Source organism: Penicillium samsonianum, assembly GCF_028829775.1.
Source record: "Penicillium samsonianum strain IBT 33392 chromosome Unknown utg000001l_segment0_segment0, whole genome shotgun sequence".
Taxonomy (NCBI): domain Eukaryota; kingdom Fungi; phylum Ascomycota; class Eurotiomycetes; order Eurotiales; family Aspergillaceae; genus Penicillium; species Penicillium samsonianum.
This window is the reverse complement of record NW_026643259.1, coordinates 3,682,498-3,708,736: the sequence shown is the minus strand read 5'-3', so window position 1 is coordinate 3,708,736 and position 26,239 is coordinate 3,682,498. Positions and strand designations below refer to the sequence as shown.

The 26,239-nt window shown below is 49.9% G+C and overlaps 11 protein-coding genes across 11 annotated transcripts; 5 read left to right on the top strand and 6 right to left on the bottom strand.

The window, feature by feature from the left end:
- Positions 1 to 1,163: 1,163 nt before the first annotated feature.
- On the bottom strand, positions 1,164 to 3,390 carry N7471_001415 (tRNA modification protein MTO1; the record flags this gene model as incomplete). The annotated part of the gene is made up of 2 exons (XM_057274136.1): positions 3,183 to 3,390; positions 1,164 to 3,126 (listed from the first exon to the last, which is right to left on the bottom strand). Exons 1-2 carry the CDS (start codon positions 3,284 to 3,286, stop codon positions 1,164 to 1,166), a joined length of 2,067 nt encoding a protein of 688 aa, XP_057142315.1. The 5' UTR covers positions 3,287 to 3,390.
- Positions 3,391 to 3,444: 54 nt separating this feature from the next.
- Positions 3,445 to 4,435, top strand: N7471_001414 (acireductone dioxygenase (Ni2+-requiring)). The gene is made up of 3 exons (XM_057274135.1): positions 3,445 to 3,590; positions 3,688 to 4,059; positions 4,117 to 4,435. The coding sequence occupies exons 1-3, from the start codon at positions 3,561 to 3,563 to the stop codon at positions 4,246 to 4,248; spliced, it is 534 nt and encodes a 177-aa protein (XP_057142314.1). The 5' UTR covers positions 3,445 to 3,560; the 3' UTR covers positions 4,249 to 4,435.
- A 23-nt stretch (positions 4,436 to 4,458) lies between these two features.
- On the bottom strand, positions 4,459 to 6,081 carry mmm1 (ERMES complex subunit MMM1; the record flags this gene model as incomplete). The annotated part of the gene is made up of 3 exons (XM_057274134.1): positions 6,024 to 6,081; positions 5,941 to 5,971; positions 4,459 to 5,887 (listed from the first exon to the last, which is right to left on the bottom strand). The coding sequence occupies exons 1-3, from the start codon at positions 6,037 to 6,039 to the stop codon at positions 4,459 to 4,461; spliced, it is 1,476 nt and encodes a 491-aa protein (XP_057142313.1). The 5' UTR covers positions 6,040 to 6,081.
- A 468-nt stretch (positions 6,082 to 6,549) lies between these two features.
- N7471_001412 (S1 family peptidase) lies at positions 6,550 to 7,476 on the top strand (the record flags this gene model as incomplete). The annotated part of the gene is made up of 1 exon (XM_057274133.1): positions 6,550 to 7,476. The coding sequence occupies one exon, from the start codon at positions 6,550 to 6,552 to the stop codon at positions 7,474 to 7,476; it is 927 nt and encodes a 308-aa protein (XP_057142312.1).
- A 301-nt stretch (positions 7,477 to 7,777) lies between these two features.
- On the bottom strand, positions 7,778 to 11,763 carry N7471_001411 (class V chitinase; the record flags this gene model as incomplete). The annotated part of the gene is made up of 4 exons (XM_057274132.1): positions 7,778 to 10,114; positions 10,235 to 10,274; positions 10,335 to 10,491; positions 10,566 to 11,763. The coding sequence occupies 4 exons, from the start codon at positions 11,761 to 11,763 to the stop codon at positions 7,778 to 7,780; spliced, it is 3,732 nt and encodes a 1,243-aa protein (XP_057142311.1).
- Positions 11,764 to 13,051: 1,288 nt separating this feature from the next.
- Positions 13,052 to 13,966, top strand: N7471_001410 (uncharacterized protein; the record flags this gene model as incomplete). The annotated part of the gene is made up of 2 exons (XM_057274131.1): positions 13,052 to 13,440; positions 13,516 to 13,966. 2 exons carry the CDS (start codon positions 13,052 to 13,054, stop codon positions 13,964 to 13,966), a joined length of 840 nt encoding a protein of 279 aa, XP_057142310.1.
- An 83-nt stretch (positions 13,967 to 14,049) lies between these two features.
- On the bottom strand, positions 14,050 to 15,795 carry N7471_001409 (uncharacterized protein; the record flags this gene model as incomplete). Its single annotated transcript, XM_057274130.1, has 1 exon — positions 14,050 to 15,795. The coding sequence occupies one exon, from the start codon at positions 15,793 to 15,795 to the stop codon at positions 14,050 to 14,052; it is 1,746 nt and encodes a 581-aa protein (XP_057142309.1).
- A 1,006-nt stretch (positions 15,796 to 16,801) lies between these two features.
- Positions 16,802 to 17,695, bottom strand: N7471_001408 (uncharacterized protein; the record flags this gene model as incomplete). Its single annotated transcript, XM_057274129.1, is given in 4 exon segments — positions 16,802 to 16,940; positions 16,994 to 17,071; positions 17,149 to 17,228; positions 17,240 to 17,695. 4 exon segments carry the CDS (start codon positions 17,693 to 17,695, stop codon positions 16,802 to 16,804), a joined length of 753 nt encoding a protein of 250 aa, XP_057142308.1.
- Positions 17,696 to 18,384: 689 nt separating this feature from the next.
- On the top strand, positions 18,385 to 22,455 carry N7471_001407 (uncharacterized protein; the record flags this gene model as incomplete). Its single annotated transcript, XM_057274128.1, has 1 exon — positions 18,385 to 22,455. One exon carries the CDS (start codon positions 18,385 to 18,387, stop codon positions 22,453 to 22,455), a length of 4,071 nt encoding a protein of 1,356 aa, XP_057142307.1.
- A 154-nt stretch (positions 22,456 to 22,609) lies between these two features.
- Positions 22,610 to 23,535, bottom strand: N7471_001406 (uncharacterized protein; the record flags this gene model as incomplete). The annotated part of the gene is made up of 2 exons (XM_057274127.1): positions 22,610 to 23,368; positions 23,428 to 23,535. The coding sequence occupies 2 exons, from the start codon at positions 23,533 to 23,535 to the stop codon at positions 22,610 to 22,612; spliced, it is 867 nt and encodes a 288-aa protein (XP_057142306.1).
- Positions 23,536 to 25,390: 1,855 nt separating this feature from the next.
- Positions 25,391 to 26,188, top strand: N7471_001405 (uncharacterized protein; the record flags this gene model as incomplete). Its single annotated transcript, XM_057274126.1, has 1 exon — positions 25,391 to 26,188. The coding sequence occupies one exon, from the start codon at positions 25,391 to 25,393 to the stop codon at positions 26,186 to 26,188; it is 798 nt and encodes a 265-aa protein (XP_057142305.1).
- Between the last annotated feature and the right edge of the window lie 51 nt (positions 26,189 to 26,239).

Below are 26,239 nucleotides of genomic sequence, written 5' to 3'. Positions count from 1 at the left end.
CATCAATTCGATAGATCGAACGCTCTCGCTGATCCACCATTCACGCTTTCAGCTAACCACCACAACGCCCCGCCCCTCCCCCGGGCTTACCGGCGATGTGATTTGTGATTTGGTACACCTCACAGTGTCGGAGGAGCGGAACACCAATGGAAACCACACAACAAGCGGTTCGCACAACCGTTTTCTTGGAAAGAAACAGGTGAGATCAGATCGCGGCCAACGGCTTATGCACGCCACCACATTTCCATTCCAATACTTTGTGCATCCATCAAACAAAGCACAAGGTTTCTCGAGTGGATTGGACGGGCTTGCAGAAGTCGTCATGTACGAGGCCTGATTCGGTAACTGTTGTTCGTCACGTCTGGACCAGGAAATGAGATTGGATACTGCGGATACGCGCTGCAATCAGGATCACCAGATGGTGGTCGGGGTGTGTGCGCTGCGCGGGTGGGTTTTTGCGCGAGAATCTCAGCACCGAGACTTTTTCTTTGAGCGCACCAATTTGTGTTGGATGGGCTAGAAGGATCGCTGGTTTTGGCTCTGGGCTGTCGTGTCCCAATTTGGTCGTAAGTATCTCGTCCCGGAGTTTGGGACATCCCTGTCGCGAGGAACTGATCGGTGTCTCCCCCTTGCTTGATTTTGGGTTTTCGGGTTTTCGGGTTGATGGTTTGATCGGACCCGGGGCTCGAGGGTACGTGGCTGTGATTATCCTTTTTCTTTTTGCTTTTTTTTGCCTTTTCTCGCGTGTTTTGTTCTGGGGGAGGTGGGGTCCAAGGTATGTTTCTGCGTTGGGTTAGGTGTGTTTTTAGGAGGGATGATTGTTGGGATGGTTGCTTAGGTTTGGGATGCTTGTTTTTGGTGGTTTATGCTTAGGGTTTACCAGTAGCTATGAGGTTCCAAGGTTGTTTGAGACCGTTTGCCCTATTTGGACAAATGGTACTTTGGCACTTTAGTGTGGCTTGGGTTGAGTAGATGATGATGGTTACTTGAAGAATTGTGATATTCCGTATGTTTGGATATCAATTGCAAATATGCACATCAGAGATCAAATAGTATACATGTAGATATTGTACAGTCAAAGCACATCCAGCGCCGAGTCGCTCCCGCTATGCCAAAATATTAAAGAAAAGAGTCCCATAGAGTCACGTCTAGATATTCAAGAATCAAGGCGACAAGCGGAGCACATCAGCAACAGCAGGGTCTTCTCCATCGATCTCCTTAGAAAACCCACTGCCCTTCCGCACATGCATCAGCAACCGCAAAGCGCCAACAGGCGTCACACCCTCAATGCGCTTTGCCATGCCAACACTGACAGGTCGCACACGCTGAAGGACCTGCCGCTCCTCATTGCTGATGCCGTGAACCTTACTGTAATCCAAATCCGCTGGCAGCAGCAAGTTCTCATCCTGCTGGAACCGCTCAGCCATCTTCTCCTGTCGCTTCAGGTACGGCGCATATCGGCCTTCAATGGCGACGCGGGTGAGGATATCCGGCGGAAACGAGGACGGAGTATATGCCGTCCCCGTAGGAGACTCGATGGTAGGGATCAGGGTGTTGATGTCGATGCCGTCCAGACACAAGATATCGAGCGCTGAGCGGATCGAGGTATCAGAGCGCACCTTGAAGCCCTTGCGGGACCAAGCAGACGACGAGAGCTTCGTGTTGCCAAGAAGAGTCTGCAGCTCCAGGATCTGCGCTTCGGTATCGGTGAAGTGGCTCCAACGCTTGTCGGAGACGATGCCGGCATCGCGGGCCATGCGAGTCAGACGCAGGTCGGCGTTGTCCGAGCGCGTGGAGATGCGGTACTCGCTTCGCGTCGTGAACATGCGGTAAGGCTCTGAGACACCCTTGGTGATGAGGTCGTCGATCATGATTCCGATGAAGCCGTCGGACCGAGTCAGGGTAAGGGGTGATCGGTTCTGTGACTCGAGGCCGGCGTTTGTGCCTGCGATGATGCCTTGTCCGGTTGCTTCTTCGTAGCCTGTTGTGCCGTTGATCTGACCGGCGAGGTATAGACCGTTGATCAGTTTTGTCTCTAGGGTTGGTCGAAGGTTGCGCGGGTCAATGTAGTCGTATTCGACGCCGTAGCCGGGCTGGAGCATGGTTACGTTCTCGAGACCGCGGATTACTCGCAACATGGCGTATTGGGCATCTGCAGGCACGGTCATTGAGATGCCATTAGGGTAAATAACGTCGTTTGGTGCGAAGCCTTCTGGCTCAAGCCATATCTGGTGCTGGGTCTTGTCCTTGAATCGGATGATCTTTGACTCCAGGGATGGGCAGTATCGTGGCCCGCGCACAGTCTCACGAATATGGATGGATTTGTCCAGATTGGCGCGGATGATTTCATGGGCAGCTTCGTTTGTATGGGTCATCCAGCAGGTAAGCTGGCCTTCGTCGCCCACTTCGACGGTTTTGTTGAGATAGGAGAAAGGATGAGGCGGCGAGTCGCCCTTTTGCACTTCAAGCGCGCTAAAATCAATGGTCTTCCTATCCAATCGAGGTGGTGTACCCGTCTTCAATCGTCCCAGTTGGAAGCCAGCTTCTCGGAGGGACTTGCTGAGACCGTATGTGGGGGCTTCACCCATGCGCCCCGAAGGGAACACATCCATTCCAATATGAATCTCACCACCCAGGAAAGTGCCCGTAGTGATAACCACACGACCGGTAGGAATGACCTCCCCTGATTCCAACCGCACGCCAACAATCTTGCCCTGAGCACCGGGGGTGTTCTCAATGCCTTCCGTGGAGAGCACAATATCAGCCACCTTGCCCTCCACAATGCTCAGATTTTCCGTGCCAACCAGCTCCTCGGACATATACCGCTTGTAGAGATCGCGATCGATCTGCGCACGCGGTCCCCAAACAGCCGGCCCTTTCGAACGGTTCAAGACTCGAAACATGACACCAGCCTTATCGATAATTCGACCCGCAACACCGTCCATTGCATCCACCTCGCGAATCATCGTTCCCTTTCCAATGCCGCCGAAACTGGGGTTGCACGAACAGACACCGATATTCTCCAGCGAGGGCGTGACCAATGCGGTGCGCGCGCCAGAACGAGCAGCAGCAGCGCATGCCTCAGATCCAGCATGGCCACCGCCAATAACAACAACGTCGTATGTCCTATAAACGAATCAATCAGCATAGCTCTCCAGTTGACAACAGGGAAAATCACGAACCGTGTATTATCCGTAACAGTCGCGAAACCACGACTCCGGCCCATAAATGAGCGGAGCCCGCGGCTCTGACGCATCAGAGCGACCGACCGTGCTCGAAAAGCCATGGCGGAATGCAATGCAAATGTTAAGCAAAAAAACAGGTATGTACAAACTTGAGGATCAAATCAAATCGATAAGGAAAATTGTATCTCATCACGTGACCGCACTTATAACCGTTAACACCGAGGGCGGTCACACAATGACATAAGCGCTTGCGCCATCGGCCAATTGCGGGGCTGCTGATGTTCAGCTGTAAGCTGATCTGGACGTTTTTTCTACGACTGACCCCTCTCTACATCTTTAAATCTACCAGCTCAATCAGCGAAAAAATCCCCAAAAATGAAGGCATACTGGTACGACAACATTGAGGTAAACACACGCCAATCGGGCCGTACCCAGCTTTCCAAGCATTTCCAGGTACAGCCCACCTGCGACTAGAACAAACGCTGATGTCATTTGTTTACAGGGCGACCAGCGCGAGCCGCACGACTCCGGCCGTGCCGTGTCAGAAGAGAAGCTCGCCTCGCTAGGCGTGCTATACAAGCACTGCCCGACGATCGCGGCGGTGGACACCATCGCGGCGGAGCGCGGATACCGTAACCGCGACGAGGTCTGCGTGTCGCCTGCGACTATGGGCGCCATCTACGAGGAGAAGGTTAAGTCGTTCTTCTCGGAGCATCTGCATGAGGATGAGGAGATTCGGTATATTCTCGATGGGGAGGGATACTTTGATGTGCGTGGACAGGAGGACGAGTGGATTCGTATCTGTCTTGTTAAGGAGGATATGATTATTCTTCCTGCGGGGATTTACCATCGGTTTACTACCAATGAGCAGAACGTATGTTTCTTTGGATTTTTGTGTTTCTGGACGATGGGACTGACCTTTTTTTTGCAGTACGTTAAGGCCATGCGTCTTTTCCAAGACGAGCCTAAGTGGACGCCGTTGAACCGTGGTGCGGAGGTTGATGTTAACCCGCACCGCAAGACTTATCTGGAAACTGTTGTCAGTCCTACTGCGGCTGTTTAGGATGGGTCACTTTGATATTGAGATGCGTTATGACTGAATTCTTTGCACATATACTACTGAACGGTGGAAATGGGATTTTTTGGATATTGTCTTATGGCATTTCCGTTGCATAGAGCCTGTAAATGTACATGGGGACAGCAAACCCACAGTGAATCAATCGAAACCATACCTAAGTGGGTAGGAGTAGTCAAACGACACTATTTACATATATCAATTGTCTGGAATGCCAGGCGTCCCCACTGGCGTACCCGCCGGCATGGCGCCAGGCATATCAAAATGGTCACTCGTAGCACCACCACTCTGTTGCCTCGTCATACTCGAACTGCGCAAGCCACCCATATCAACATTGAAATTACTTGTGCGCGAGCCTAACCGTGCATCCAGGCCTCCACGGAACCGCAGCCCCTCCGGCTCCCGACCATGATCATCAGAGAACCGGGGCGGCCCTGATGCCTCGGTAGAACCAGCGCTGCGCGGTGGTGCCGTTGACCCAGCATCCGAGTCCTCGCCGGGTCGGACGCCTGTCCTGCCCATGCGCGGCCACAGGTCTGGAAGTCCGACGACTTGCACTCGAGGCTCGACGACACGCTCCTCAAACCATGCGTGGACTCGCGCTTCGACGAGCTGGGCTATCTTCGGTACATCCTGCAGTCGGCTGCGGGATCCGATGAGTGAGCGCACGGAGAGGTCTAAGCGGTAATCTGGGAGGAAGGAGAAAGCGACGTTGCTTTTCGGGCTGCTTTTTGGTGGGAGGTGGTCTTGTGAGGTTGTCTGCTCTCCGGGACCAGATGATCGATTCCCTGCATTGTCCCTTGGATCTGATGTGGGGGGCGCTGGTGATCCGGAAGGCGTTTGAAGTGGTTCTGGCGGTTCGGTCGATGCTGGGATCAAGGATATGCAAAGTGTTCCTGAAAATCTCACAACCGAGACTGATAGCGCTACTGGTATGATGGCAGAGCGTGGTTTGGGGTAGTTCAGAACCATGGATGTCTCGACAGCAATGGAGAGGTTGTCATCGCTCAGGTCAACATCCAGTAGCGCCTGTAGCCGTCCACCGTCTGACATTGGGTCATCAACGGCGATGATGCGGCAGTTGCTGAAAATCGGAAACTCTTCGCCTAGTGAGATATCGGTGACGTTGATCTTGTCTATGAAGGATGGTTTCTTCTCCGGGTTGTTCATGGCCGCCGTTAGGGAGCTGAGGATTGATGAAGTCGGCGAGTCCTTGAGGGAATATGCTGTCTCCCTATACTGAGCAATTGTCTGCGCAATGAGCACATTGAACCAGTCCAGCGACTCAGGCTGATGTGAGGAGTGATGCATGCGGTGTCGGCCATGTTTGCTCGTAGGGTTGGTAGGAATGGCGCTGTAGTAGGTTTTGCGGAGGATAGAGCGGGTGTTTGTAGAGGTAGAAGGTACGGGACGAAGAACATTTGACGTGGATGGTTTTTCTCGTAATGATTTTGGGCTATCTTGAGGGGGGCTATAGACCGAGCTGTAGCGGCGGTGGGTTGTGCGGTTTGACATGCCCCGGGACGGAGGGGGTGGCGCTTCACCAAAAATGAAAAACTTGATAAAAGCGCCAATCAGAAGTACTACTGATAGCTGACCGAGAAGAAACCCTTGGGTAAAGGACAAGCTAAGAGGGTGTTAGCAAGATCATATAGCCCACTCCACGTGCAGAGGGCGTACGAGGATTGAGGCGCGACTGGCGCGGACTCATCTGCGTTATTGTCAGCATACCAATTCAAAAGCTTCGAGACAGCATCACTCACGTTGTTGGAGCGCCATTGTCAGCGGCTGTCGACAATCCTTGATCACGATACCATCCCCAGATGGAGAAGATGTTCCAACTTTCGAATCTCCAGGGCTGGCTTGGCCATATCTTATCGCTGATATGCCACCCTCGACCGCCTGCCTCTAACGATTTAAGGAAGCGGCTTTATCTAGTTCGGGACTAGCGTCACTAGCATCTATAAAATTATGTACGATGAACACCTGGCACTCGTTCCGCTTTAGTGCTCACCTCTTGCCGCTTTTTGACCTCAGAGTTAAATTAAGCCTCCGAGTACCCTGACCGGCCTACCCCTGGAGCTCCGGGGCTGTTCACTGAGTATTTCATGGCACAGAGTGATTACTCAGTGAGTGCTCAGGCGCTCAATGAACGCTCTGAGTATACCCAGGGTTGCTCAAGGAGCATTTAGGTGTGCTCATTGAACGGGCTTAGGGTATACTTAGTCAGCATCTAGGTCGTCCATCGAGATAAACAAACACCTGAGCATCGACGGTGAGAGAAAAACGATGCCCCGACAACTGCGATCGGGCCGCAAGGAGCCCCCTGCGTCTGAGACGGATGGGCTCAGCCTCCAGGATGAGATTCATGAACCGGTCCGTTTCATCACGTCCGCGGCAACCCCTGCCGAGCCAGCCATCGTCCGAAGCCTGGCACGTCTCCCAGGGCTGAACGGGCGCGATCTGCGAATTTTGCGTAAAAAACAGAATCGACTGCGAGAATCGGCTTTTCTGACCGCAAAGGCTACCTTGGACGTGAGCTGCCACGCAACACGAGCACTAGCATCGACGCTGATATTTGCTCAGCACGAAGCTGGCACCGCCGTATGTATCGACTCGCGCGGCTGGATTTTGACATGTGCGCACTGTTTCGGCGAGACCCCTGAAGAATGGAAAGCCGAGCGCCTGAAATGGCTGCTCTATTATAATGGGCTCGCCGTTCAAGTCGAATGTCGGGCGTGGGATGAGCGCCGTGATCTAGCTTTGGCTAAAATCGTCCGCATTGAGATCTTCGACGAACAGTGCAGAGGCTTGGTGAAACCCATTTTCACTTGTGTCCCTGTCGCTGAATCACTGTCTACCTACTCTCCAATATTCTGCATCGGGCAACCGGGGGCAGACGACCTGGAGTCGGTCTCTCCGCGCGAGACTGCCTATGATTTGGTCGAACTCTCTCGGGGTCGACTATGCGGCATGGTAGCCGGTACGGACCCACAGGACAACTCAGATATCGGCACTCTGAAACACAACGCCTGGACCTACTGGGGCCATTCTGGCGCGCCGCTCCTGCGGAGGTCGGATGGTGCTCTGCTGGGCCTACATTCCTCGTGGGATGATGCCACGGCGATGCGTCATGGGGTGCCCCTGATTGCGATCTGGGCATTTCTTAGAGAACATCTCCCGACTGAGCCGGTCGATCTCACGGCGCCCGTTTAGTGGTTCTGTAATGCTCACTGAGTAAAACCGAACACGCCCCTGAGTGTTACATACGGATTAAACTCGCTAACTGACCATCACGGGAGTAATGGGTGTTGTGGGAGGTGGTTATAAAAAGTCATGTCGCCCTATCCTTATTGGGAATATAGATTGTTGAGCCTGTCGAAACCATGGAAGTGCTGAGATATAACATTCGAACAGAAATATCAAATAGAAATTAAACTACTGATAGACATTGCACACGTGACAAATCTCGATCTTGAAATCTCCCCAAGCTCTTTCATCAACATGATCAGTGAGCCTAAAAGCATGTCTTGATCAATTTTTCCACCTGGCCCAGTCCTCCCTTCACTTCAACTCCCAATGCTTCAATATGGTCGGCAGACATCCCCCTCCTTGCTTTAGCTGCTACTCCAAGGCTCCCCGGGGCCTTCAACATGTTCAGAGCACCTAGTCCACCCAGTAAAGCGCCGAACACAGCAGCTGGTGCATTATCCTTAGCCTGGACAACGTCGTAAGCACTCATTCCCACATCTCCGATAGTGCCAATCATTCTGAGTATGTTTGCTATTTCCGCCAATTCCAAGGCCACAGCCCCTTCTTCAAGACCAGGAATGATGAAGAGGACCGCCGTGACGAACATGAGAATCATGTTCTTGACCTTGTCATCCTCATAATGCTGTCCAGTGTCTGCAACCTGCGACATACTTGTCACAGAGGTTGATATCATGAACACAGCCAACGATGCACCATCCACGGCATCACTCACGTCACCCATATACATTGACTCGTTGGCGAGGAAGGCCGTGAAATCCAAAGTCGACTGGAGCTCTGTGATGCTTGCCATTCTTTTTGAGATCGCATCCTTGGGATTGTTGATCTTGAAATCCTTCTTCAAATGCGGCTGGCCGTAATACTCGGCGTTCCATACGTCCCCAGTCCGAGCACCACGGATACCTGTATCCTCGTATGTCTCGTATGTGAACCAATCTGATGAAATGCCAGATACCTCAAAAAGGTCCTGTTCAAATAGTGTGCGGTTGTGTGCAGTCCAGTAGCAATCGGTCTTGAACTGGTCGACGGAAATGCAGCCTCTGTCGGTGTAATTCTTCCCCATGTCGGTTATAGTGCAATCGAAGTACTTGGTGGCATTTTTTGCCAAAAAGGATGCCAGAGAGATAGGGGCTGATCCTCGCACTGCTTCTTCGTACCAGCCAAACTTCTTATCATAGCCGTCGTCCAGCTCATTCTGATACTTGCTGAGCGATGCCGTGAGGTTTCCAGACAAGGCCTGAAGGATATATATGTTCATACAGTAATCATCAATACCAGACGCAGATTCCAAGTCATCGAGGTTGTCAAAAGACAGTGTGCAGTTGATCGGATAAATGGGCGATATACGCGTGCCGTCCGCATTTTCAGATACGAACTCCGTAAGGTCCAGTGCCCAGAGAGCAGTACCCTTGAAATGGCCGTTGATCCACCAATCCACAAGTCGTGAGGTTCTGTTCGCCTTATTATTATAGGAAACCCAATTACCGTCCTTAGAGTAAGAGATCAAAGATGCGCTTGTTTTGTCGTAGTAGGTGGTGATGTTGTCCCCGCCCTTAAGCCATTCGTTAATCTCTGCTTCTGCAATGTAACCCGCAGTTTTAGTGCATTCACCGGGTCTAGCTCCTGACTCGGGGCCGGTGAAGTGGCACTCCGGGCCATAGCAGGATGGGTCCTTCATTCCGAACGACCGGCCGTAGCTAGCAACCCCACCGAATATCTTGTTATTAGGGACACCGGCCTTAGTAATCATAGAGAATGCGAGCGCAATCTCAGTCTCATTGATATGAGATCGGAGGCAGGCGCTACCGTCACACCCGTCAGCGGCGTTGGTATTGTTCCAATCCCATTGACCGTGGAGGTCGTAGGTCATGAACACGATGTAGCTCACAACGTCCGAAATTTCCTTGATGGGGAATCCCTTCAGGTACCAGTAGGAGGAAGGAACAGCGACTGAGAGGGATTTTTCCAGTGGAAGCTTGTCTCGAACGTCCTTCAAAAACTCGAGATATCTCTGGCCATCGCCTGGGTCACCGGCGGGAATCCCTGGGATATCAGGCGCCCCAGGATATTCCCAATCAAAGTCCAAGCCATCGAGATTGTTATCATTGGCAAAGCTCACAACGTTGGTGGCGAAGAGTGAGCGCTGAGCATCCGTCACTCCCTTTCGGAAGATGGCGTATGAGTCGATGTCGGTCGAAAATGACCAACCACCGAAAGAGAGAATCTTTTGCTTGATGACACCTTCATAACCGGTGGGTGCCTTCAACTTCTTGAAACTGTCGAACTCATCTTGGACGCTGGATACGTCGGGCTTAAAGTCTTCCGTGATATTGGCGAAAGCGAAATGAATGTAGCTCCATGCAGAATCGATCTCAAGGGAGCCATTTTCACCGCCGGTCTTCATCACTTCGTCAATGGATTGGACATCTAGGTTTAAGCACGGTCGCTGGTTGTTGAATGCTTCATAGTATGCCATGATGGTAGGCCCGGATGGAGCATCACTATTCAGCTTTATGTGTGTTCCACAATTCGAGATGCATCCGTTCGTGCCGTTTTTGGCCGTTCCAGGTGCGCCAGTGGTAGACTATTCGGTGTAAGTATTGGTAAACCTTGAATCGTTTGACAAAGATGAAGGAGACAGAAAACCACAAAAAGCAAGTATAAAGGTACAAGTGCTGGGGTAACTGAATTCGAGAGCACCTACGTTTGTTGCGACGCAAAACTCGAGTGTAACTCCACATTGCCTGTCAATTGAATTAGAATTAGTCCGATGGTATAAATGCAAGAGATCAGTCCTGAATTACCCCCAAATATCACAACAAGCATTGAGTGGGCAAGAGTTCAGTCCCGCAATATCATCCCAATCAGCCGGTCTCTTGGTCCCGTCTTTTTGCGGTCCACAAACAGCGTTTCTGAGAACTGCAGGCATAGGCGGATCACCCTTACTAACGCACATCTTCCCTGTTTCCCCGTCAGAATCAGTTTTCTATCACATAGGTAATGAGTCTTGTTTTGAAATAGAATTCACAACTTACCGTTAGGTGGGAGGCTCTGGCAGCCCTGCCAACCCCAAGTCTTCGCATTCCAATTATTGATATCATCAACCGTGATAGCATGGGCAGCAGCAATAGTTAAGCAGTAATCACTATTTTGAATCGTGTACGTTGCGCAAGTTCCATCCGCGTTAGGCTTCGGAGAGAAATCAGGAAGCGTTCCAGCTGAGCAGCATACATGCTGGCCACCGACTAAACTGGAGCACAAAGTCTTGCTCGGATTGTACTTGGTGAAGTCGGCGGGCGAGATTCCACAGCGGCTCGCAAGCTCACTACAATCATCAACAGTCTTGACTATAATAGTTCTGCATTCTCCGCGGGGCTGGATTCCAAGGAATGATTTCTTAACATGTGCACGAGCATGGGAGCTGATATGGGAGCTATTGCCGTGGCTTGGAGCGATGGCTTCAGCCACTGCAACTTGCGACTTGCGACTTGCACTGTATCCCTCCACACAATCGCCTCGGTTCCATGTTGCGAGTGCTGCTTGTACGGTGGCTAGAGCTTCTTCGGGGTTTGCGCTTGCCTCGGATATGACACCAAGGTTGTAAGCTGCCGGGCGGTCTTTGTTGCAGACTTGCATCATAGAACCAGATGTGCTGAGTTCCCCTTGACGCAACTTCTCTAGAAAATATCCCAGTATGCTCTTGTCTTGGCTTTTATCCATCATAGAGCCAGCATAAACTCCCAAGACGACTCCACTCGAATACCCAAAGGCAATTGTGGCATTTTGCCCAGCAGGCTGATCAAACTGAGCTTGCACAAGTCGGGCTGCAGCTTCGGAATGAGGGGAGTATTGGTTTCCTTCCTCGCCACGCCACGCCATCTCCATCTCAACATCCTTGGCTGAGTATTTTGTGCTTGGTGTATTTGCGACTTGGGCCTTTGTAGACTTAAAGCTATTACCGCTGGGCAAGGAACAGGCGTACAGCTCCGGACGCATGCCGGAATTTGCGATGGGACTGTTCACGGCTATATTCAGCAGCATTGGCAAGTCGCATGATTTGAGAACGCGCAAGCCATTATAGTAATCCCAGTCCTTGGAGTCGGCGCTATCGCATGTTGATGGGCATCTGTTCCATTGGGTTGCGACATAAGGATCGGTCACAACATGGGAAGATGCTGCCGCGACCAGGACGGCCACTTGGCTTATGGCAGTGAGGTGTGCCAACAAGCCCATATTTGGGTTTGCCTAGCCCCTAAGGCTAGCTTTGGTAGGAGTGCTTAAAAAAGTAAAGGAAAAAGAGGGCGGAAAGAAAAACTCATAACAAAGTTGAAAGAATATAGTCAGGTCAGACAGGAAAGCAACCTGAACTAGGCGATAGCCTCAAAATAAATAATAAACGGAATGAATGAAAATAGGACTACCCGGTAGTCAGTAAGAGATTTAGGAGATTCCACCTAACATGTTCTTCTACCAACGCTTCCGAGATAAGAGGGAATCACTGGCCATCACATCCTAGTCGGCTGCATCTTTCGCCCTTCCAGCACTATACTACTCTGTAGCCATCCCAACAATACGACCCTAGGGCTCCACAAGTCGATTCACTACATCCGGCAATTGGATACTGCGTGTTTCTCGTTGATTTCAAGGGGCAAGCTAGCCTTGTTCAGCTACTAAAATCAGAGAGCACATGTCGAACTTGGCCAAAACGTCTCCCGTACAGGTTAAGCCCTGGCGATCAGTTTGCTTAAAATTAAATTTGCCAAGACGTTATCTTAGTTGCAACTCTCTGTCTCCTGCACCCATCTCGCAGTTCTTACCTATTATGTATAGAACGCGACGGCTAGGCAAAATTTGATGGAATTGGGGGCCTAGAAGCAACTAACAAGCCCCAGTGATATACGGAGTATGGTTTAGCCGATTAGGGGAATAGTGTTCAAAGTTGGCTTCCCTGTAGTCGTACACATTGCTCCTCCACTACCAAGACATTCCCAAAGCTTGTTCAGTACATCGCATAAGCACTGGATGTTGCTTTGCGGGTAGCCCCGGCTGTAGCTTCTTGGCTTGGAGGGCTATCCCGCTACTACTGTTCAAGTTTTGCATAGAGTACTCCGTAGTGGGGGGTTTTATTAAGATAGCCATTGTCTAGTACGATTTCAATGTAGGATCGACATTGGATAGAACGACTTTAGCCCCCGGGGGCCGGGGGCGGAGTCGGCTGTAGTAACCCGGGGTCCAGAGTATTGATCCATCCAGAGTATTGATCCACTTGAAAACAGCAGCTAGGAAAAGCTAGTAAATACAGTGAAACAACAACTAGAATATGCCAACATGCTAATTTCCGATGATCCAGAAATGTGCTGCGTTTCCGAGGCCGAAGAGACATACTACAGGGGCTCGGACGATTGTCGCAACAAAAACAATTACAAGAAGCGAGGAAGCTCGAAGTTAATCATAGACTTCCTCAGTCTTCGCTTTTACCTCGTTGTCTTTATTGGTTTTCTTTCCCGGCTTTATTTCCAAAATGAAGGTTCCAATCTTCTTTCTCCTAGTTCTATATACAACAAATGCCGCCGCCTTTGGCATTTCTGGTGCCTACGAACGCATGTTCTACTGGTATGCGTACCAGCTAGATCAGGCATCAGATGGCACTAAGACTATTGCGAAGATGTGCGGAAAAGAACTAGCTGGCGGCCAATCCTGCAATTTGAGGCAGTTCCTCACCTACATTGCAGCTAACGACGCGCAGAGAGCCAATGCTCGGGCGCTTCCTGATACCATCAATGCACACAATATAAATGCAGACACAGCCGCCGAAATTATTGACCATGGTCACGTCAATGGACTGTATACTGAGTATCATGTGTGCGAGAAAGCCTACAACGTACCGGATCTGTTTGTGAAAGTTTCGCAGTATGTTTCCCACTGCAGTCCGGTCTTCATAGACCAAATATAAGAAAGGCAAAGGCTAACAACGAACCCAAAAAGATTGATTCGCGACAAAGCCACCGGAAAGAGTGTGAACGACTACCCCTTGGATCAAATCTTGACTTCACGGAAACGAGTTGAGGCAATGCGTGCATCGGAATCTCAACGCTCCGCTGGCGACTGGCTTCGCGAAAAGTTTGATAAGGATCATGTTCCAACTGGTGATGTTCCTGAGGGCGGACGTGGCCCTGTAACAGAGGGGTTGGTCATTGAGACGAGCGAACGGGTCTGTACGGGCAATAACTTGGAATATGCCGCTGTGGATCTACAGGCAGCGGGTGATCGGATCCATGCGGCTAAACCCTCTAACGCTGGAGAATCTGGTTTCAATTTGAAGACTGAACTCAGGAATTGGAGGCAGGAGGAGCTGGGAAAGCAAAACAATCACATCGAGAACATCCAACAGATCATAAAGGCCAGGGGGACTATCTTGAAGTCATGCTCGAAATAAATGTGGTTGAATTATGCTGGGGTTTACAGGAGACATGTAAATATCACTAATTAGAAGAAAGATGTCTGTGGCCATTTGCCATGCTAGGTTTGAGCCACGCTTCGGTGAGAAACTTCAGCTGCTTCCAGCAATTCATAAACTTCGTCCAGTTCAAGACGGCCATCCTTTTCGTTCCTCCAAATATCATGGTCCACACCAACAGCATCCCTAGCAAATATAGCAAAATCTATACTCGGAATTCTAACAGATACCCCGTCATGTTCACCTTGGTCCCACAGCGCAATATGTACCGGATCATTTCTGTCGACCCATCTGTGCGTCCTGTCCGACCTTGGGAAATACCATTCTTTCGAGGTCATAAGAAACAGCGATCTCGAGACATAGCTGGATTCCCGTTCAAGTGACTCAAGTTTGTCCGGGACAGCCGCCGCAATGTCCTCCCGGTAGTGATTGTTATACGACGCCTTGGCTTCCATCCACATTGCGGGGCCAACAAGCCGAGAAAGTTGTTTAAGTTTCAACTCTTGGGTCTCGCTCTCTGCCGGTGCCGTCTGGCTATCAGCAGGCCCTGCGGAGGAAAGCAGTAGTACCTTGTCCCACATTTCCGGATAATCCGCAACAATACAGGCGTGAAGGCATTGCCGCAGCATATCTGGCCTAATGCGAGCCAGTCTCTCGTAGGTTTCTGCACAAGCTCGCCCTGGGAACCAGATGTTCATAGGGAGCAGATCTTTCGGCGTGTCCGCCGTGACCCATGTGACATCATCCGACATGATTCGTCGAGCGTTGATTGCACGCTGGATTTGTTTTGTCTCAAACTCACTAAACCTAGTGTTCGCGTCTTCGGTGACTTGTGTGCTCCACCATTTCGCCCAGAACGAATTATGGTAGATACCTCGGATTATGCAGAAGAATTCGCCACGAACCATTTGTGGTCTGTGTAGACGCGCGTAGCGATCGATATCGCCCAAATACGCGGCCATCACGATCAATTTATCCTTGTTGACAGGCGGGAGATCCACCGGCAGCGGCCCATATAGGAGTGGGAAATAGCTCTCGGGGGCGTCTAGCGCCTTATGGTTGTGGTCGTCTATACCCCAATCCTCTGTAATATTGAAGTAATTTGAGGTATAATGACGGTCCCCGTGCTCCCGGTAGAAATGTGAGATCTCCTTCGGATCTACATGTTCCCGTCCGCCCCCAAGACTTGAAAAAACAGCGGTATCACCATTCAGGAATGCAACTCGAGGGTTGGCAATATCCACCGTCCGCGTATAATCATCCATAATCGCGAATTTCACTTGCTGGGATATAATGCGTTGGTAAATTTCCTGACTGCCCTTATTGCCCCTCTCCGCGCTTGCATAAGACGCTTCTTCTGCGACGTGGACCTCTGGGAGTGGGTCGAGCTCCTTATACAGGTCAATATATCCAGCGACCGCACAGGCACGAGCAGCATGATATAGCATTTGCGGATATCGTTGTATCAGAGCTCGCAGGGTACCCTCATGCGGGACGTCTGGATGCCAAATGCAGTAAGGGGTTTCGTTGGGCTCAGATATGGTCGGGATAATACCGCTCATGATATCCCGGGCATTCAAGGCTCGGGTGAATTCTGGCGTCACTCCGTGGAGCTCCTGGGCGAAACCATGGTGGTGTCGGATGCCACGAATGACAGACAACCGAGTCAGTTCATAGCCCAGTGCGACTGGAAGTTGTTGCCCGTGAATTGCGGCATTGCACGCATCTGATGAGTACTTGTTGATCTTGAGTCTCGCTTCAATTGGCAGTTGGTCCAGTGGGGTCTGGGGCTTCTTTGGTTTGCCCATGATGACATACGAAGAAATTCAGAGAATGGTTTGAGTAATTGTTTGAGTAATCATTTGACAAGACGATAGTGGGCAGGATCCTTATATATGGTTCCTGGTGCAGTCAGTAGTCTCAATACCACTTCGTACCAGTGGGGCGGAGTCGGATCACCAGAACACCAAAGACCCCACTTCGGACCCTATTACCGGGTCTTTCCCCTTCTCCCCTTTCAATACAGTGAAACTCCGTTAATCATTTAAAAGATCGTCGTTCAAGCAATTTTAAAAAGGATTTTATACCTCGGCTTTCTTGGCAGTTTTATATAATAGGTATCAAGTATTATATTTATATTTCTCGTTACGCTAGGATCTGTATAGCTTGGATCCTAAAGACAAAAGCCTCCTTAATTAACATACTACATGGTGACCGGAGATAATCTGATTAGCACTTTACCCCCTCCCTATTCTAATAGTATACTACGGAAGAGAGAGAATAAGAGGACGCGGTAACTTTCGTGGGCTTTGAAGCCCACTTTGAAAAGAGTCACCAGCTTGTACTGAATCTAGAACAGCCGCCGTTAACGAACGATACGAGGAAAACGACTTTGTCAGTGTATATTAGACAGCTTGACCATTGAACTGGAATGATTAATTTGATTGTTAATTCAAGTGTAATAGAGCGTTCACATTCGTGCCTTATAAAGCGGCGGCACCCCAATGGGGCAAGTGGCGGCCGTGGCCGAGGACGGGCGCCCATGTTATGCACCACCTGGGCATCCATGGATGGTGAATTATAACGGCTGATGCGAATCTATAGACTCGATTTTATGTATGTTGCGCATATGGCGCTTCGGCAAGCGAGGAATGCTGCTCGGGCGGAGTTCGAGAATGAGTAGAAATGGTGTAAATTCTGATCGCGAGTATTATTTGGTCTTTCTCGTTTTGATGAAGTGGAAGTGACCAGTGGATACGAATCTCGATTAAAGGTTGTCTCCCATTCACGACCTTGTAACCTTTAAATTCAGTCTCACCATTCCCATCCTTCAGTCTCGAGCCACCATTCATCCTTTTCAGGTGGCTTGCCGAGTCCGAACAAGGCAAAGTTAGCAACGGACCACCCTTCAGTAGGCTCAATGAAGGCGGCTTGCGAAAACCCCGAGATGTGCCTAAAATACCTGAGTATAAGCTATTTAATCAAGGGGTACTGAGCATCACATACATTTCTCCGGTCGATGTATCAAGAATGAGCTTCGACATTGAAACCATGCATACCTGGACGCCGCAGCGTAAAAGCATTCTAATCGATGCGTTCAGGTTAGTTTCAGACACGACAAATAGAAAAAGTGGTTGGATGAACATACGAGTAGGCTTCACCGGAACTTCCTTTGAATAGAGTCACACATATAGTCGTTCATTTCCCAGAACTCCTCATAGTCGAGGGGCTCTCCAGGTACCTTTCCCAAACGACATATGTGATATAGCCCCCAGGAACAAAGCCACCGGGCCCTTGTTTTTCCTCTTGAAAACCGAGCAGGTCGGGGACAACATCACAACCCATCTTCAGTCTCTTCAAAGCCGCTAGCTCAGTGATTGATTTCGTCGGGACGGCCTGTTGTGCTCGAGTCTCGGGCTTAGAATACTCCGTGCCATAGATGGGGAGTTGGGCATAGATGCGCGTAAACGCGGGCTTCTTGCTCGGGTCATCGGCACGATTGCAAAGGAATTTACCCGCGGTGTATCCAATGCCACGACCATAGTTGATGCCTTCTTGGTTCATGACTATGGCTGTTTCGCCAAACTTCTTGCTGATGACCCAGGTTCGGCGGGGCAAGGCGGGGCAATCTTCGGCTTCGTTCTTCTCGTCGGTATTGACTGTGGTGTCTTCACGGTCAACAAGGAAATGAGGATCGTCGAGCTGCATTGTGAATCGGTGAAATGGTGGTAGATAAGAAAAAAATTTTGATAGATGGCAAAGGTAGAAAGGATGTTGCAGGAGAAAGAAAAAGGAAGTGTGACGAGTGCTTCCTGGCAGCTAGCAGTGAAGCCCTGGAGTAACTAGACCCATGCACCTGTCTGCGGGTGTATGTACCCGTGGACTGTCAAATAGTTGACAGGTAGGCGTCTTCTAATAAATACCCATCTTGACTGTTTCTCTGTTGTATCAATGAAGCACAGGGACTATGCTATATCAGTTGCCTAAGTCTGCCTTTGACTATCTCTTATTGACCACGAGGTTGCTCCTTTGGATATGGACTGGTGAGGACTGAGTGCTCAATAGTTAACTTAATCAACACTAACTACCTAGGTAGATCCACTGCCTCGGAGACAGAGTAATCGCAGAGCAGTGAACAGCCAATCATGCTCAGTGATTGCCACCTAGGTATACATCCACCATGCATGAACAACCTCATTGGCAATATGCGCCCCACTGGGCCGAACAAGGTAAAGAATGACACTTCATCCCCATTTTTTGATTGCAGACTTGTTAGCCCAAATCTTAGGCAATGATTCCTAAGAATTTTAATGATTCTAAACTTCTTCCTAGAATCACACCCCTAATCCCTCATCGCAACAAAATTCATTGAGGTGCAAACATACCAAAACTGCACCATGTCAGAGCCCGTAGAGAAGGGTTATCAACTCGGAGTTGATGTTGGCGGGACATTCACAGATGTTTACGTGTTCACCCCGCATGGACAGACAGTGCGAGCAAAAGTCCCAACAACCATCCCAGATCAAAGTATTGGGATCCAACAGGGCATTACGAAGGCCCGTGAATTACTCAATAAGCAGTTCGGTTGGTCGGGGACTTTCCAATTCATTCATCATGGCACAACGACCGCAACCAATGCAGTTCTCGAAGGGAAGGGCGCTCGCACTGCCTTAATTGTGACTGCTGGCCATAAGGATTTATTGGCTTTGCGCCGTTCCCAGATCCCAGGTGGATTGGGTGCGTGGCTGCACTGGACCCCACCCGATCCTATAGTGCCACTTGAGCGGGTCGTTCAATGTAAAGAACGCATGTCCGTTCAGGGAGAAACAGTTACGGCAGTTGATATCGAGGATCTGCGACAAAACTTGAAAGAGCTGGCGCGACAGAAGCCAGAAGCAATCGCTATCTCGCTATTGAACTCACATAGCAACGAGGCTCATGAACGGGTGGTTGCACAAACAGTCCGCGAGGAGCTTGGGGCCGATATCGCCATCACTTGTTCTGCAGATGTTCTGCGTGAAGTCGGAGAGTATGAGCGGACGGTCACAACCTGCACGAATACGCTGGTGAAGCCGGTTGTCGAGAAATATCTGTACAATCTGTCTAAGGCGCTTGCGGCGGAAAGTGAGGCCATTCGGGTCCTCAAGAGCGATGGTGGGTTGACCAGTCTGACTCTCGCTTCTGAGCTACCAGTCAACATTCTCATGTCGGGCCCTGCAGGAGGCGTCAAGGGAGTGGCAGATGTTGTGGCTCGGAGTACTCCGTACAAGAATCTGATTACCTTGGACATGGGAGGAACTTCTACCGACTGCGCATTAATTTACAATGGCCAGCCTCAGCTCCGACGAGAGACTGTTGTAGGGAGTCTTTCTGTTCGGGCGCCCGCGGTTGACATCAAGACTGTGGGGGCTGGGGGAGGATCGATCACAACGTACATGGAGCTCACGGAGACCTTGCGGGTAGGCCCCGAGAGCGCTGGCGCAGCACCCGGACCTGCATCCTATGGAAAAGGCGGAAAGCAAGCCACTGTCACGGATGCGAATTTGGTCCTGGGATATTTGCCCAAAACATTGTTGGGTGGCGAGTTCGCGTTGGATGTCCAAGCTGCTATAACTGCTGTCGAGGATATTGCGAACCAGATGAAGCTTCCGGTTATTCAAACAGCCGAAGATATCATCACAATCATCAACGAGACAATGTATGGTGCCTTGCGGCTTGTCTCTGTGGAGCAGGGCTATGACCCTCGTGAATTTGCACTGGTTGCTTTCGGTGGTGCCGGCCCTCTGCATGCAAACGCCGTGGGTCAACTTCTTGGGGCCTGGCCTGTGATCATCCCACCTTCTCCTGGAATCCTATGTGCACAGGGTGATGTGACCACTAAACTTAGACACGAGCAATCCGCCACCTTCATCCGTATTGTCTCCGGAACCCCTGTTTTCGAGGCACGGGAACAGTACCGAACACTAGAGCAAGAGTGTCGGGATACCTTGTCAAGGACGGCGGGCGATCTGTGGCCCTTGTCATGGAAAACAGCATATCAAGCAGATCTTCGGTACAAAGGCCAAGCTTTGATGATAACAATCGAGATCACCGAAGAAGACTTGGCCCTGACTACTGAGAAATGGCATGATGTGTTGCGACAAAAGTTCGACCAGCAGCACCAGCAGATGTTCACTTACTGCTTACCTGACTTTGAGCTTGAATTGATGAGACTGGGAGTTGTATTGGAAGACGCCTCGCCTGGGATTGACATTCCCCAAGTTGGCAAAGGGACAATTCCCCCTTCAGACGCAAAGATTGGCGAGCAGAATATCATCGTCCAAGGCGAAGAAAAATTGGCAACCCTGTGGGATCGTCAGAAGATTAGCAAGCAGGGTATCCAAGTAATGGGTCCGTGTATTATCTCCGAAATGGACAGCAACACACTCATCTTACCTGGCTACTACGGTGAGATCGATAGCATCGGAAATATTTTGATCAATCCTCTCGAAAAGAAGCCTGCCACGGCTACCACACACACTGTCGAGTCGGCCAAAGAGCTTGTCAAGAGCACTCCATTGATTCCTACGCTGATATCCTCGACACTGGCCTCCATTCGCGGCGAGATGGACAAAATGATGCTACGATGCAGCATGTCTCCTGCCATCCGAGAGCAGCAGGATGAATTCAATGTCATAACCGACTGCGAGGGCAAAATGCTGGTTGGTCAGTTTGGCAGTTTTATCACACAGTTCCTCGATGTTTGGGCCGGTACAATCGAGGAGGGCGATGTGTTTATTACCAACGACACCTACCAAGTGCAGGGTGCCATCAGCCACCTCAACGACATCATTGCCTTTTTGCCCATTTTCCACAACGGTCGGATCATTGGATTTGCATCGCAATTTGGCCACCTGACAGACGTTGGAGGTATTGTTCCGGGAAGCATGTCAATCAACGCGACATCCGTCTTTGATGACGGCGTGCAGATTCCCTGCATAAAGCTGTATACCCGTGGTGTTATGAATAAAGATATAGTCGATCTTCTTTGTCGAAACTCTCGCCAACCGGCATGGTATCGCTCTGACCTGACTGCCATTGTAGCATCCTGTTCTATGGCTGCCACCAGAGTTCGCGAGTTGGCCACCCGTTTCGGCAGTGAAGTATACCTGGCTGCGTGCTCGGAGCTGCTGTACCGGAACCGAAGTGGATTCGCGAAGATCATCGAACGCCAATTCGATGACCTGGAAAGCAAATTCACAGACTTCGTTGATGATGATGGCCACGGTGTGGGACCTTGGGCACTCACCTGCTCCATGAAAAAGGTGGACGGCAACCGGCTCCAATTTGACTGGAGTGGCACTTCTCCACAGAGCGAGCGTAGTATCAACTTCTATCTCTCGGAGACAATGTTCAGGATGTTCATTGGCTACTACCTCATTGCAGCCGCTGCCCCGGGCACAGTTATCAATGACGGCTTCCATGACTTGATTGATGTGCACATCCCTGAAGGATCAGTCCTCAAGCCTGTTCGCCCTGCGCCAATCTCATGCCGAACTCACTTCCTCGGACGGACCTTGGACATTGTACAAGCCCTGATTGGCCAAAAGCAAGACTCCTACCAGGCTGCAGCTGGATTTAGTGACTCACCTCACTTCTTTTACTCTGGATTCAAGCCGGACGGAGAATGGTACCAGCTCTACCAGATTGGATTTGGAGGTGTGCCTGCACGACAAGCCGGCGATGGCCCTGATTGCCACTGTCTCTTTCCCGCCATCAAGTCCATTCCCACCGAAATAATAGAGCTCAACTACCCGTTGCGTATTGAAGCAAACGAGAGCGTCGCCGACAGTGGTGGCGCCGGATTTTACCGCGGTGGTAATGCTCAGCGCACGCTATACCGATTCCTGGCCCGTGGGGAGTTCAGTCTCCACGATGATCGATGGTTCACCAAGCCATGGGGGTTGAAGGGCGGAAAGCCCGGACAGCGATCCCGCAAAATACTCTACCGGTACTCCAAGTCTGAGGACAGCCCTCCCACTGAGATTTTACCTTCCAAGTGTGATCATATTCGCGTTGACCCGGGTGACCTCCTCGAGTGGGTGACTTGGGGCGGAGGCGGATTGGGTGATCCTTTGACACGTCCGGCGGAAAAGGTTGCCCTGGAAGTACACCGAAAGCTTGTCACAGTTGAGGGAGCTCGAGTTGCGTATGGTACCGTTGTCAACGACGATTTCACTGTAAATGAGGCTGAGACCGAGGCATTGCGGACCCAGATGCGGATGGAACGTACCCAGCTGAGTGGGTCATCCATCTATGACCGCGGTGGAACCCTCGAGCAGTTACGAGAAACATGTCTGCAGGAGACTGGACTTGATGCCCCGTTACCTCAGTGGGAAACAGAAATTTATGGTCCTCACGCTGGGTTGGCATATGTGCAGGACTGGTTCACTGGGATGCGATCACGCAAAGGTTGGGAGCTTGATTAGTCTCTAATAGGATGCACTATTTATAGATCGTAGGCTAGATCCAACCTCGGACCTTTCTATCCTTCTAAAATAGCCAAATATTCTTCTCTACCCGCTCAATATGCGGATTAAGCTCCTCTATATCCTATTCCCGCTATTATTTAAACATAGACGATTATGTCTGCTTGGGTACTCCCAGCTCTGCCAGGGATTCCGTCAACCCCAGCCTGACCCAATTATCAATCTCCTTCATCGTAGCCACGGCGATCACCCCCAGCATACCCAACGAATTTACCCCAGCCTCCTTATTAATTGCGCCTCGTCTTCTCGGTAGCACAATCATCCACCTCTTGGTAAAAATCATATTATGCGGACAGACTGCCCCGGGCGGCGCACTCGTCGTATCGCCCCCGCCCACCTTTGTAGCCTCCTCCAGAAGGCCTTTGTAAACTCCGAACAATACAGCGGGGGTCACATCACCCTCAAAACGTCGATAGAACCACTGAAATGGAACCTTGGTTTCGGGCTCTTCGGAAGAATCCAGAAAGGCCGCAAAACTGTTTGCCGGCAAGGGCATCACCTGCAGATGCTTATGCAGCCGACTGCATCCGCCATTCTGGCCGCAGTTGTAAAAAGCAACGTAGTCGCTCTCCGCGGAGCTCAGGAGCTGCCATGTGTCGCTCAAATCAGCCTCGTCGAGCGCCTCGTACTGCCGTTTGTAACCATCAAACGTGAGAAGCATGAGGTGGGGCCGTGCGAAGCAGAACTTATTCACGATCACTAAGTGGCTATCTAGCGCGCCGAGTTCGAACCCCGTCGAGTTTATGTCGCTGCCTTCTCGCTTTTCTGGTTTTTGGGTGTCGGTATCGGGCTGGGACGGGGCCGTGGTTAGGGTGGGCTTTTTGACGAGAGCAGAAGTGAGAACAAATTGGAACTTGGTAATCGTGTTAGTAAATGTTTGATTTGGATTATGGTTGGGGATGTGATGAATACTTTGAGGTCGCCGTCAATGTGCTCGATGATTTGTTGTTTATCGTCGTATAGGACGAGGCCAGATTGGACGAGGTTGTCGAATTTAGAGAGGATGACGGATTCTTCCATTTTGGGATGACCTTCTTGTTTGTGGATTGTGTTAAACGTAAGTACGTATATGGTCAGCGGCTGGAGGTGGGATAGAAATTCCTTCGTAGGAGAGGGGGGCTCAGCTTATTTATAGTTTTCTATGTTAGATAGTGGCTTGCACTTCCGGAAGATCAATACTATTAGGAGACCACAGAGTTTCAATATTTAGAAATTACTGTAATAGAATATCTATGAAAGTACATAATCATCAAAACGGTACTGTCAGCCTTATCTGTACGACCAATAGGCCTCTTAACAGGGTGTAGAAGGAGCCATTTACTTTAATTGACTAAAGACTATCTAACACTCTTCTCGACACTTCCTGAATATATTAACCTATATTCAAGACTTCATTTCTAGCCATATTAAAAAAAAAAAGCAATAACCCTGTGCCTCCCACCGGCGACACACCTGCTTTAACGCAGTCCGTTCAGCCGTAGTCACGTGGGGCGCGATTTCCGGCAGTTTGCTGAAGCATCCGCTCGCAAAATCGTCGGGAGGAGAAGATGTCTAAAAAAAGGTCTACCCAAAAAGACTACCAAAAAGCCTTAAAAACAAGGCCGCATAACCGGCCGACTATTCTTGTTAATGCCGAAAAGGGAAATGTGGGACGTGTATCAACCTTGGAGATTGGAACCTCCCGTGGTCTCCACAACGCTTAACTATATTGAGTGGAGTCTCAGAACAACATTGGAACCCGTTGTCGATGCGCAGCTTCAATTCCTGCTAATGAATTCACCCCTCTTCACAGAGGGGCTCAATTAATTTTTTTTTTTTGTATAGCATTATCGCCATAGTACGCTATCTTGTGCTACCTTACGCCATAGGGATAGGGTGGTACTTTCAACCATCGCAGTGAAACACATGGCAATATATCATAGGTGTATTTTACAGCATTGCACTATACACCCCAAACACAGACCCAAATGAAAACACCCTTGTCTTGTTCGAGATGCGCAATGAGTGAGAGGCTGTGTAGGCTAGGGCTAGCAGTCGAATGATACCTTGCTTTCCCAGAGAATTGCAACAACTGTGGGTTTCTGTTCAATAAAACTGTCACACTGGACCGTTTTGCCCTTGGTCCCATGTCAAACGATATGTATACCCAAGCCACTGGACGTGAAAGACGGGATGCAACCGAGGACGAAGTCAAGACCCTACCCCATGTGGTGGACTTAATCCCGCTCATTGTTTAAATAGCTCTTGTAGCTGGTGCATTAGAAAGGTTCACGTACTATACAATCACCGCTCCATGGCGTAAGTATCTAACCCAACGTGGAATCAATGGATCTTAACCGCCTCAGAGAACTATATGCAAAATGACAGTGATAGTATTGAGGTCCCGGGAGTTTTGGGTCTTGGTCAAGCAACCGCAACCGAAATCTCTAATGCCTTCTCTTTCTTCTCTTTTATGGCCCCTCTACCTTTCGCTATTCTCTCAGATGCACGGATTGGGAGATACAAAACATTATGCATCTCTTGCATGTAGGTTACGCGTACCTTTCACAGACGAGTTGAAGCTGATCATCGCTAGCCTCCGTAAACGATATGGAATCTGAGCACATGTAGTATTACTCCTCGTAGACTCCGGTCTGATAGTTACAGTATAGTAATACTGGTACGTAATCAACATTTTCTGCCAAAATATCTATTTATCGTCCAAGGTTGACCATCAGCTCAAGCTACTTTATCCTATATCCTGTTCTCTGTACGTGAAGGAATACCAAGTGCACGGTCCCCTCCGCCCAGCTTACCAATAATGGGTTTGGTTATGATCAGGCACCAATACATTTTGTTTCTTCCTTCTTTTATCACCCCTTATACACATACATTTATGATGAGTTTTGTGGAAGCTAGTCCCCAGAATGAGATCGAGATGGTAAAATCACTCCAAGACTTGACTATAGTTGAGTCGTGGAGCGATGGAATGCTGAAATCCACTACCTTCTACCATGTCACGGAAGATGAGGAGGTTTTCTTCGGCTACACGTCAAAGAATACGCGCGAAATGACCATCGCAGGATTCAATTCATCTCTGCAACGCGTCCAGGACAAAGATATTTATCCAGAGATTCCCACGGACACCCATTTGACACTTGCACCGGAAGGGCTGGGCTCTTCTTTGGTTTACGTGAAAAGACTAGGCCTACAGTGGTACGAGGATATGATCGGCACAAACCATCTCCCTAAGGCCGTTCTTGATGAGACAATCATCATGGAGCAGATCTCAAACTCCCCTCACAAAAACATAATTCGATATTACGGCTGTCGTGTGAGGCGCGGTTACATCACCTCGATCGTTCTCGAGCGGCTTGATCAAAACCTGAACGAGTTTGTCTCGACATCAGATTTTCAACAGCTTGACAGAGTCAAGTTCTTCGAATCTCTTAAGTCAGCCGTGGAGCACCTACACACCTTGGGGCTAGCTCATAACGACATCAACCCGGATAACGTTATGGTGAAGAATGGATCGCCAGTGTTGATTGACTTTGATTCGTGTCAGCCTTTCGGAAAACACCTGCAGTCTTTGGGCACGGAGGGATGGTACGAAAAGGTGTTTTATACTTCTGAGAAGAAACATGACATATATTCTCTCGGAAAGGTACAGGAATGGCTCCAGGCTGCTAAGTGATTTAGATCAACGCCTTTAATTATATTGTATATTTGGGGGCTATATATTTTA